This window comes from Mercenaria mercenaria, chromosome 4 (assembly GCF_021730395.1).
Source record: "Mercenaria mercenaria strain notata chromosome 4, MADL_Memer_1, whole genome shotgun sequence".
In the NCBI taxonomy this organism is placed as follows: domain Eukaryota; kingdom Metazoa; phylum Mollusca; class Bivalvia; order Venerida; family Veneridae; genus Mercenaria; species Mercenaria mercenaria.
The window spans coordinates 7,860,442-7,873,628 of NC_069364.1; the positions used below are offsets into that span (position 1 = coordinate 7,860,442).

A 13,187-nucleotide genomic window follows, 5' to 3' on the forward strand; every position below is an offset into this window, starting at 1 on the left:
ATTCCTTATTTTAGATTTTTTCCAAACAAACTTCATATACATGTTCACCACTATGAGGTATGGGGCCCATCAAGTTTCAGACAGATTGCCCAAGTAACACCAGAGTTATGGCCCTTAGAAGTTTCTAGTGTTAACTATATAGGGTACTATAGATCTATAGATATGCCAATTTCTGCATCATAACTTTTGATATATTTGACCTAGAACTATGAAACTTTAACAGAATTTAGAGCACTATAATGTGGTTGTGCACAGACAATTTTGTACGGATTTCTTTTTGTAACTTCAGAGTTATTGCCCTTTAATTGTCTAAAAATCCACATATTTGTACATAACAAACTTACCATTTGGCAGAATTTCATTAAATTTCTTTCATTCTTTTCTTACATTTATTATAAACATGTGAAGTTGCGCACCCACACCTGGTCACCCACTTGCCTTGGTCACACCCCCTCCCCCTCCCAACCCTCCTCCCCACCCCCCTCCCCAAAAAAAATTTTTTTTTTCATTTGTTATTTTAGATTTTTTTCAAACCTTCCAAGTTGTACCATTCCCCCACCTCACTTCTCCACCCAGTCATGCCCACCACTGATCATGCATCCTCTGCCTCTGCCCCCCCCCCCCCCCCCCCCCCCCTCCCCCCTCCCACTTCATCACCTTTTACCTTTTTTTTTTTTTTTTATTTTAATTTTCAATCAATATTTATAATCAACATGTGAAATTTTGTTTCCTCTCCCGTTCCCTGCACCCCCACCCCTAAAAAAATAAATATAGTCATATATCTATATATAGATATATATATTTCCATTCCTTTTTTTTTTTTTTTTAAATGTTCAAACCTTCAACATGTTAAGTTGTGACTGCACAAACCTTGCCCTCAGTGGTGTTCAAGATATCTTACTTGTGTTCTCTTAAGGACATCTGATCTTTTAAGTTCAAATGTACATGTAAAACAGCAACACCTGGTGCCAAACCACTCAAAGACAATATTTCATTCCAGTTAAACTTCAAGCTCATATTTCAATTAACTGCATTTAATTTTAAAAGCTAAGCTTATTACAGTAAGCATATCCCAATCAAAATAAATTCTTTTGTCAGGATCAAAGTATAATACATTTATTATGTACTCTTTAATTAAACGTTTGTTTTCTGTTAAATTGATTTTGACTAATGAAATTATTTGCTTCTTATTAACATCCTTAACTTTTTGCCGGATATATCTTTTTGCCATTCCTCACCACAAACCCTTTCGGCGGGGGATACCAATTCATCGAATTTGCTTGTTAATAATGCTTTTTGCTATAAAGTCAGCTGTGGTTTATCATTATTCAATATTTATGATTGTACATTGTGATAATTGAAGGGACCATTTGTTTATAAGTTTTGTTACCCGAGACGGGCTGTAGAGAAGATGCATACAAACAGACAGACATGTATTTTGTTTTGTCAGTCGGATTACATACATTTTTTTTCAAAACATTTATAAAAGAAATTAATGAGTATATGAATTTGAGGTTTCCAGAACTTCTGCTTTAGAGAAATGTATAGATGTTTTCAGTAAGGGGATATACCGTCAACTCAGTCAGGGTCAATAGTGTTTACTTCTGTATTTATATTCAGTTACAACACTTTCACACTGAGGGAACAGTTTTTTGTTTCTGTATAGTAAGTAAAACTGAAATATCTTTCAATGAGTAAACAGAAGATTCAAGTTTAAATGTAAGATATGGTGTTCCTTTTAAGTGCCACGTGGCGGCTGTAAAAAGTGTCCTTGTACATGAGCTCATTGTTGTTGATTTTCTGGTCCTCTTGGATCACTTGGTCTATTCAGTGTGATGGTATGATAAAATCCCACTTAGGCTGATGCAGGTGAGTGTGAGAGTTGTTGTAGGTGCATTATATGCTTCCAGAGCATCTTCTTAGATGTCATTTCCTCACATGAAAGCGTTGACAAGGAGAGCAAGTCTTTTATTATGAGTATTACAAAACAAGTGTTTTGAAGTCAACCATCTTTAACTATTCGCTACTAGCAACCTCAGCAAGTTCTGGTCATATATTTAGACATGGGTGGTTTAAAGTCCTTGTAGCTTATATTGGTATGTTAATAGACATTATTACTAGATCTAAAGCATGGGAAGTTTTCATTTGTTGTGGAGGTCTGCTTCAGTACTGTATACATCTTCTGTATGTCCCCAAGTACTAATTGTGAAACTTGTACATGTATACTTAATTACATATTTATTAATATTTGACAATACAGTTTTATGAATGTAGGACTTGTTGTTGTTTATAGCTCACCTGAGCCGAAGGCTTCAAAAGACATTAGTCTTAAAACAGATGGATCAATTTTATTCAGACTTCCCAGAAATAAAACTTACGTTATGCCTTTTGGTTGAAATGTTTTCTTCTACTTTGCCATTATTTTATTATTATTATCCCCCGACGAAAGTCGGAGGGATATAGTTTTGGCGTTGTCCGTCCGTCTTTCTGTCCGTCCGTCTTTCCGTCCGTCCGGAGCCATATCTAGGAAATGGTTGGGGATATTTATATAAAACTTCATATACATGTTCACCACTATGAGTTCTTGTGGCCCGTCAAGTTTCAGTCAGATCACCATAGTAACACTAGAGTTATGGCCCTTAGAAGTTTCTAGTGTTAACTATATAAGGTACTATAAATATGGCAATTTCTGCATCATAACTTTTGATATATTTGACCTAGAACTATGAAACTTAAACAGAATTTAGATCACCATAATGTGGTTGTGTACACACAATTTCGTTCGGATTTATTTGTAAATTAAGAGTTATTGCCCTTTAATTGTATAAAAATCCACGTATTTGTACATAACAAACTTACCATTTGGTACAATTTCATTAAATTTCTTTCATTCTTTTCCATTAATATTTTTTGTTAACATGTGAAGTTGTGTACCCACACCTGGTCACCCCCTTACCTTGATCACACCCCTTCCCCCCCCCCCCCTACCCCCTTCCCTACCCCCCCCCCCCCCCCTCCCCCACTCCAAAAAAAAAATTATTTTAACTTATTTTAGATTTTTTTTCAAACAAACTTCATATACATGTTCACCACTATGAGGTTATTGGGCCCATCAAGTTTCAGTCAGATTGCCCAAGTAACACCAGAGTTATGGCCCTTAGAAGTTTCTAGTGTTAACTATGTAGGGTACTATAGATCTATAGATATGGTAATTTCTGCATCATAACTTTTGATATATTTGACCTTGAACTATGAAACTTAAACAGAATTTAGATCACCATAATGTGGTTGTGCACACACAATTTCTTTTGGATTTCTTTTGTAACTTCAGAGTTATTGCCCTTTAATTGTCTAAAAATCCACATATTTGTACATAACAAACTTACCATTTGGCAGAATTTCATTAAATTTCTTTCATTCTTTTCTATGAACATTTACTATAAACATGTGAAGTTGCGCACCCACACCAGGTCACCCACTTGCTGGTCACACCCCCTCCCCCTCCCCTCCCCCCCCCAAAAAATATATATATATTTTTTATCATTCCTTATTTTAGATTTTTTTCAAACCTTCCATGAATATTTATCAACATGCAAGTTGCACCATTCTCCCGCCTTGCTCCTCTACCCAGTCATGCCCACCACTGATCATGCATCCTCTGCCCCCCGCCCCTTCACCCATTTTTTTTTTTTTTTTCATTTTTAATTTTCCATCAATATTTATAATCAACATGTGAAATTTTGTTTCCTCTCCCGTTCCCCTGCACGATAAAGCCCGAAACGCGTGAAAATGTTCCGAATGTAAATCGGATGAAGTAGGCGCTCCATGTACAGAGTTTGATTATGCGTCTTGAAATCTGGATTTAATTTGAGTTTTTTGTTTACAACAAACAAAAACGATTCAAGTGATTACAATGCTATCTGATTTAGATATTAAAAGGTTCGTTAATAATCAAAAACTCAAAAATACAGTAAAAAAAGATCATCAGATGTTGGAATATTTAAAAAGTCGCTAAAAGAAGCCGTCCCGGACAAAACCTAGAAATTGGAAGATATCAGTCCTGACTGTCTGAATAGCTACCTCAGCAGTTTTTATTTAACGGTTAAGAAACAAAATAGAGAAGATTATGAATGGCAGCGGACGGGCGGTCAGCATCCAAAACATGTCTGCTCTCTAATTCAGTTTTCATCGGATCTTCACCAAACTTGCTGACAATGTTTGTGGGCATAACATCTCGGCCAATTTCAATAACCAGCCAAATTGTACCAGGCACACTTTGATTATAGTCCTTGAATTACTCGAAAAATTGGGAATTTACCCTTGTCCGCTCTCCTGACAGGTGAGCTAAAAACTGGTGGAGGCCAGTTTTCTGCAGTTATTTTGAAGTTTTTTTAAAATGTTTTCATAAAAAGCAGTTTTACGGGGAAGTTTAATGAAGTTATTTTCTAACAGCAGTATTTTCATCATCTTTATGAACAGCAGTATTTAAAAAAACTGCTAAATACTGCTTCCTGAGCGCAAAAGATGGCCGCTCACAGTGAAAACTAAAGCATGTGAAAATGTAAAAATGGATTATAACTGCTCAAATACAATGTTTAATTAACACAAAATGATGCACAAATAGGTAAATAATTGATAACAACTTGAGTTTACTAATAAGGCAGGATTAAAGTGTAAAAATCATGCACAGACTGAATGGATTTATAGGCATTTCCTGGAAACTGGTGAAAATGTGCAAATTCAAAGGATTTACAAGATAAAGGACAAAACCTAGTTCATAACCTGTATAAATGAATCTGAGGTTTTGTATTTAAATAGAAATTCAGCTCATTGTACATTTTATGGATAGTTAAATCATCACAGACAGTTTAATATTCAAAAGAAAGTAAAGAATGAATTACCCCCCTTGGACAAGTTGATGCAAGTTCAAAATTTCAAATATTTAAAATGTTTAAAAGTTCTTCTGCAGTTTTTTGTGATGTCATTTAAATGGTTGAAACAAGAAGTGTAATTTTTTTTTGCAATATTTTGTGATGTCATTTAACTGCATAAAACTGATCCTGCAGTTCTTTTGCAGTTTTTTTGTGACATCATTATACTTCTTAGCTCATTTACACATTTCGGCCAATTTAACTGCATTCTCACTGCATTTACACTGCTTTTCTATTAAATATGTAAATACAGGCATTTGAAGACAATAACTGCTAAAAACTGCCTTTTGAATGCCCTGAAAAGTAATGCTGAAAAACTGCAGTTTTAATGCAAGTTCCTTTTTCCTTTATCTATCAGCTCCTCTATATACATTCTCTTATCCTTGTGCACCATCTTAGAATTGTCAAGTCTGGCAGTATGATGTACTAATGTAGATGTAGATAGTACCACAGTGGTGATATTCCTATGAAATCAAAAGTATGAAACATACTCTTTTTGCTCCAGTCACAGAACATTACCAAATTAGGTAATATTCCAAGGCTACAAACAAAAACTTTTAACCATCATTCAGAGGTTAATGTTCACATGCATGAAATTTTCAATTGACTTATTTAGTATTAACTGGGGTAGACATAGAGAATCAGTCACATTTTTAAAAAAAACATCTCTGTATAGATCACATATAAATAAACTTCCAAAGTACCAATTATATATATATTTATTTATTTATTGACCTTTAAGGTCTGTAGCATAAACACAAGACAAAGCAATATAATATCACAGCGATACCAATGTATCAGAAGTGCCACCCGGGCCCCAACAACTCAAAATCCTGCATCCGCCCGTGGTTACCTCTTTATGTTATTTCACGAAGTGCAGTACCACTACAGTGAAATGATACGCTTTACTGATTACACAAGTCCCAGGACTGTCATTCTTCATACCGTCGGTGGTTGTCGCTGAAAATGGATGTGGCAATTCTTGCATCGTGTGTTGTGGCATTCTTATTATATCTGAACACGTTGGATGCAGATTTTGCATACGATGATAGGTAAGATCATTTGTTTTGTAGCATTATTCAAAACTCACTTTCAAACAAGTGGTCGAGCAAGTTTTAGAGTTACTGGACCATGACGCGATATAAATTAGTATTTTATGCTAATTTAGTTAATTTTTCTGACTTTCTTGACAGATTTTGATGAAATGTGCAAATTTAGTTGTCGTTTTATACTGAATAAAAAAACAAAGACTTGTTATAAACCTTTAATTTTGAAAATACACATGTGTTAGCTATGTAAACAAACCTGCATACATGTTTAAGTAGACAAATTTCGGATTGGTATAATTTTCGGATAATTTAATGTCATCAGCAGTTTTCGTTTTCATTTAAAAACTTTGTTCCATTGTACTCTGTCCCAGATATGTAATAACATATAGGGCACTGTAGGGGATAAGTGGAGATGTCTGTCATTGATGCTGTACTAAGCTAGCACATGTTTTAATTGTTAATTGATTTTCAGGCTTACTGTCACTGAGTGGCTGCTTTTTAATTTCTGACATTTGCAGCCACAGCTACAGTTTGACCTGTCACAATATAAAAACAAACTGTATGCGTCTGATTAGTTCTACTACAGGTTGAGTGAATTTCATAATTTTGTCTTTGCTGGTGTTCTTTTTATATATTTTATTACAAGTTTAATAACTTTATATCGGACCCGGATATAGGTTTCAAATTTTGAAAATCCCCTTTTTGGCATTTACCGCGCTATATTTTCCCCCCTACAGAAAACCGCAGGCTGTTTTGAAAACTTACTGAGTATGCTAGACTAATCGACACTTCCAAGCAAACATGGGCCATAACTTTGCAAGACTTACGCAAATGAGTTATTTTATTACAATTTAATACAAATAAAAATTTTTATTCTGGCAATGTAGAAACTTCAACAAAGTTTTCTAAGTCAAATAAGGGCTATAATTTGAATTTATTTCAACCAAAAGTTCTCTGACTTGGTCATGAATGGACATTAGGTATGTTAGAGGGATGTTGTGTGAAATTTCAAGTAAATATATGTATAGTTTTTACTGAGCTACATCTTGACAGTTGCATATGAAACTCTAATATACAATGTACTTTCTAAATCAACAATGGGCCACAAGTTGTATGAAACTAAACCAAGAGTTATTCAACTTGGTTATTCAGTAGGTCAGATGATTGAGAAGCAGAATGTTTCCATCCATTACGAAGAGTTGTTAACGAGTTTAAATTGAAAAGGGCAATAATCTGGAATAAATTCATGTATAGTCATTAGAATTTCTTGATAAAAGGGACATTACCAATTTGCAAGAAATGATGCAGATGTACTTATGAAATTGGCACCTGATGAGAAGTAAACATAGTTAGCATGATGTAATTATCAGTAGAGAGCAACATGGGTGTAACTTAGGTTGAAAAATATATAATGCGGACTTCGGTAAAATTATTCACTATGTATATTATGGAACATTTTCTTTAAATTTTTTATTTCAAGGGGAAAATATGATCTTCTTGAAGGGAAATTCAAAACTCCATAATGTCTTTGGCATCACAGGCAAGTTACATAACTCTAGCTTACATTATGTCAAAATTATACATCTTATTTGCATAAGAGTTAATATGAAAGTTTGAGAAATCTCTTGACTGAATGCTTTCAAACTTATCACAAGTCTTCAGTGTCAAAATGATCTCACAGAGCAGGTTTCATAACTCTGTCTCATATTTTTATGCCCTGGTGTTGAAATCCCTAGTGGCGTATATAATGTTTGAACTATTCATCAGTCCATGACACTTCCTTGTGTGTTCATTTCCTTATACAGTTCCCAGCTGATTCAGTGGATCTTTGTAAACATCATCAACATGAAGCAGATATATGCATATTGTTGCAACTTTTATGTCCAGTTTATTATACTTGAGTTATGACTCTCTTCAGACTCCGAAATATACATGGTGTACCCAACTGCCCCTACAAGTTTAAGTCCAGTTCAAATGATACTTGGTGCATGATATTCTCATCCCAAAGTACTAAAACTCCGTGTTTGACTTTTTTCTTGAGTTAATGGCTCTTTTGAGATGGAAATAACTGAATGTTGCCAGGTTTTTAGGGAGATTTGATATAGACAGGTCCAGAGGGGTGTGGGTATAGCAAGAATTAAAAATACCGTATTCAGCTTATTTCCCTTTCATATTTCATTAAGTTATACAGTTGTTGGAGTGGAGGTTATGGATATAGAAACGATCCACACATTTTATGTAAGAATGTTAATAGTTAAAACTAGCAGTTGTTCAGCAGTGTCACAGTACACAATTTGCCTGTTATCTGCTTAATTTTCCAGATAAGCATACTCCCAGACTGCTGTAGAAAAATCCCCACCCCCCACAATGGCCACCACCCATCTTTACTCCAGAGTCCTTCATCTACCCTGGCATTTGTACATTTGGTATCCTGGATGCTACACTTTTATCTCTCTTAATTACTGTTTGTTTTTAGACAAATTTTGAAGGGCCAGAAAGTTTATCTTGAAATTGTTCACTTTTTATCTTGACTCTCACTAATGGTCTTGTATTAGATTGTTTTGTTTGCAGAGGATTTCAGCACAGTAACAGTTTGTTGATTGAAGATTACGTGCACTCTTCAGTTAAGTTTAGTTAAGCCTTGTTTCATGCAATTCTCATAATGTCCGCATAATGTTTATGATTTATTTAATCCTTGAGATAGTGTTTTCCTCTTCAAACTATCATGTTGTTTACCCTTGTATGTTTTATTATGCTTGTAAATAAAAAAAAAATCTCTCTGAAAACTACAAAGGGACTTTATTTGTTGGAGATGTTTTTTAGCTCACCTGTCACAAAGTGACAAGGTGAGCTTTTGTGATCGCGTGGCGTCCATCGTCCGTCGTCCGTCCGTGCGTGCGTTCGTGCGTGCGTAAACTTTTGCTTGTGACCACTCTAGAGGTCACATTTTTCATGGGATCTTTATGAAAGTTGGTCAGAATGTTCATCTTGGTGATATCTAGGTCAAGTTCGAAACTGGGTCACGTGCGGTCAAAAACTAGGTCAGTAGGTCTAAAAATAGAAAAACCTTGTGACCTCTCTAGAGGCCATATTTTTCATGAGATCTTCATGAAAATTGGTCAGAATGTTCACCTTGATGATGTCTAGGTCAAGTTCGAAACTGGGTCACGTGCAGTCAAAAACTAGGTCAGTAGGTCTAAAAATAGAAAAACCTTGTGACCTCTCTAGAGGCCATATTTCTCAATGGATCTTCATGAAAATTAGTCAGAATGTTCACCTTGATTATATTAAGGTCAAGTTCGAAACTGGGTCACGTGGGGTCAAAAACTAGGTCAGTAGGTCTAAAAATAGAAAAACCTTGTGACCTTTCTAGAGGCCATATTTCTCAATGGATCTTCATGAAAATTGGTCAGAATGTTCACCTTGATGATATCTAGGTCAATTTCGAAACTGGGTCACGTGGGGTCAAAAACTAGGTCAGTAGGTCTAAAAATAGAAAAACCTTGTGATCTCTTTAGAGGCCATATTTCTCAATGGATCTTATGAAAATTGGTCAGAATGTTCACCTTGATGATATCTAGGTCAGGTTCGAAACTGGGTCACGTGCGGTCAAAAACTAGGTCAGTAGGTCTAAAAATAGAAAAACCTTGTGACCTCTCTAGAGGCCATATTTCTCAATGGATCTTCATGAAAATTGGTGAGAATGTTCACCTTGATGATATCTAGGTCATTTTTGAAACTGGGTTACGTGCGGTCAAAAACTAGGTCAGTAGGTCTTAAAATAGAAAAACCTTGTGACGTCTCTAGAGGCCATGTTTCTCAGTGGATCTTCATGAAAATTGATCAGAATGTTCCTCTTGATGATATCTAGGTCAAGTTCGAAACTGGGTCACGTGCGGTCAAAAACTAGGTCAGTAGGTCTAAAAATAGAAAAACCTTGTGACGTCTCTAGAGGCCATGTTTCTCAATGGATCTTCATGAAAATTGGTGAGAGTGTTCAGCTTGATGATATATAGGTCAAGTTCGTAACTGGGTCATGTGCGGTGAAAAACTAGGTCAGTAGGTCGAAAAATAGAAAAACCTTGTGACCTCTCTAGAGGCCATATTTTTCATGAGATCTTCATGAAAATTGGTGAGAATGTTCACCTTGATGATATCTAGGTCAGATTCAGAAGTGGGTCACGTGCCTTCAAAAACTAGGTCATTAGGTCAAATAATAGAAAAACCTTGTGACCTCTCTAGAGGTCATATTTTTCAATGGATCTTCATGAAAATTGGTCAGAATTTTTTATCTTGATGATATCTAGATCACATGTGCTCAAAAACTAGGTCACTGTGTCAAATAATAGAAATAATGACGTCGTACTCAGTTCAACACTGGGTCATGTGGGGATAGGTGAGCGATTCAGGACCATCATGGTCCTCTTGTTGTAAAATTGGTGACAAAAGAGTCCCTTTTCCTGTCATCAACATTAAAGTTTTGCACGAACTAAGTTTTTGTATCATAAATTGTTCACCTGGTTTGAGTACAGGCAGTGCCCATCTGTAGCTGAAATTTACAGGTCATATAAAAGTGTGTATAGAAGTTTGACATTCTGAAAGGTGGTCCATTCTTGGTTTCTATACCCTCGGCCTGTGCCAGTCTTGATTTCTATACCATCATTGCCTGTGCCAGTCTGGTTTTCTAAACCCTCACGGCCTGTGCCAGTCTGGTTTTCTAAACCCTCGTGGGCCTGTGCCAGTCTGCATGTTTCTATACCATTTGGGTCTGTGTGAGTCTGGGTTTCTATACCCACTGGACCTGTGCCAGTCTGAATTTCTATACCCTCTGGACCTGTGCCAGTCTGGGTTTCTAATTTTCTATACCCTCTGGACCTGTGCCGGTTTTTTTTTTTAGCTCGACTATTTAAAGAATAGGTAGAGCTATTGGACTTGCCCGTGCGTCGGCGTCCGCGTCCCAATTTGGTTAAGTTTTTGTATGTAAGCTGGTATCTCAGTAACCACTTGTGGGAATGGATTGAAACTTCACACACTTATTATGCCCCTCTTTGAAGAAGGAGGGGTATATTGTTTTGCAGATGTCGGTCGGGCAGTCTGTATGTCAGTCGATCCCTAGACCAATCCATTTCTGGATGATAACTCAAGAACTCTTGGGCCTAGGATCATGAAAGTTGACAGGCAGGTTGGTCATGACCAGCAGATGACCCCTATAAATTTTGAGGTCAGTACGTCAGTGGTCAAGGTCACCGTGACTTGGAACAATTAAACAGTTTCTGGATGATAACTCAAGAACGCTTGGGCCCAGGATCGTGAGAGTTGATAGGGTGGTTGGTCATGACCAGCAGGTGACCTCTATTGATTTTGGGGTCATTAGGTCAAAGGTCAAGGTTACAGTGACCCGGAACAGTTCAACTGTTTCCAGATGATAACTCGAGAATGCTTGGGCCTAGGATCATGAAAGTTGATCATGACCAGCAGATGACCCTATTGGTTTGGAGGTCAGTTGGTCAGAGGTCAAGGTCACAGTGACCCGTAACAGTTAAACCTATTGGTTTGGAGGTCAGTTGGTCAGAGGTCAAGGTCACAGTGACCAGTTCAAGTTAAAATGTTTCTGGACGATAACTTGAAAACGCTTGGACCTAGGATCACGAAACTTAAGAGTGGGTTGGTCATGACCAGCAGATGACTGCTATTGATATTGAGGTCAGTAGGTCAAAGGTCAAGGTCACAGTGACCCGGAACAGTTAAACTGTTTCCAGATGATAACTCGAGAATGCTTGGGCCTAGGATCATGAAAGTTGATAGGGAGGTTGATCATGACCAGCAGATGACCCCTATTGATTTTGAAGTCAGTAGGTTCAAGGTCAAGGTCACAGTGGCCTGGAACAGTTAAACCATTTCCGGACAATAACTTGAGAACGCTTGGGCCTAGGATCATGAAAGTTGATAGGGAGGATGATAATGACCAGCAGATGACCCTATTGGTTTGGAGGTCAGTTGGTCAAAGGTCAAGGTCACAGTGATCCGTAACAGTTAAACCTTTTCCAGATGATAACTTGAGTATGCTTGGGCTTAGGATAACGAAACTTGATAGGGAGGTTGATCATGACCAGCAGATGACCCCTATTGATTTTGAGGTCAATAGGTCAAAGGTCAAGGACACATTTTCCCAGAACAGTAGAATTTTTTTGCCAAATAATTAGAGAATGCTTTGGTCTAAGCTCACATTTGATACGAAGGTCACTTATGACCCATAATTATTGATTTGAGGTCAGTACGTCAAACATCCAGTGCACAGTGACCAAATAATTTTTGTTCCTTGTGCTGTTACTTGAGAACACTTGGGCTTAGGATAATGAAACTTGATAGGGAGGTTATCATGACCAGCAGATGACCCCTATTGATTTTGAGGTCAGTAGGTCAAAGGTCAAGGTCACATTAACCCAGAACAGTAGAATTTTTTTTGCCAAATAACTAGAGAATGCTTTGGTTTAAGATCACATTTGATACGAAGGTCACTTATGACCCATAATTATTAATTTGAGGTCAGTACGTCAAACATCCAGTGCACAGTGACCAAATAATTTCTGTTCCTTGTGCTGTTACTGAGTGCTTCAAGCGCGGAGGGGGGCATTTCTTGGTCTACGAGCTCTTGTTCACTGTGATAAACTGACTTACATTGCACAGGTTCCATAACTCTATTTTGCGTTTTTACAAAATTATGCCCCTTTTTCGACTTAGAAATTTTTGGTTAAGGTTTTGTATGTAAGCTGGTATCTCAGTACCCACTAATGGAAATGGATTAAAACTTCACACATTTCTTCACTGTCATGATCTGACATGCACTGTGCAGGTCCCATAACTCCACTTTGCATTTTCTTCAAAATTATGCCCCTTTTTCGACTTAGCAGTTTTTGGTTGAGTTTTTGTATGTAAGCTGGTATCTCAGTCATAATCCACTAATGGGAATGGATTAAAACTTCATGCACTTGTCCATTGTCATGAGCTGATAAGCACCTTGCAGGTTCCATAACCCTGTTTTGCATTTTTACAAAATTATGCCCCTTTTTAGCTCACCTGAGCACAAAGTGCTCAGGGTGAGGTATTGTGATCGCTCACCGTCCGGCGTCCGGCCGTCCGTCCGTTGAACGTCCGTCCACACTTTCCTTTAAACAACATATCCTCCTAAACCAACAGGCCAATTTTG

At 37.0% G+C, this 13,187-nt stretch overlaps 1 protein-coding gene across 1 annotated transcript in view; it reads left to right on the forward strand.

The window, feature by feature from the left end:
• The first annotated feature begins 5,848 nt into the window (after nt 1–5,848).
• LOC128556114 (protein O-mannosyl-transferase TMTC2-like) overlaps nt 5,849–13,187 on the forward strand; it is a 41,313-nt gene continuing 33,974 nt past the window's right edge. Inside the window, exon 1 of the mRNA XM_053540031.1 lies at nt 5,849–5,983. Within this exon, the coding sequence (XP_053396006.1) occupies nt 5,898–5,983 (86 nt within the window). The 5' untranslated portion in view covers nt 5,849–5,897. The remainder of the gene's footprint in view (nt 5,984–13,187) is intronic.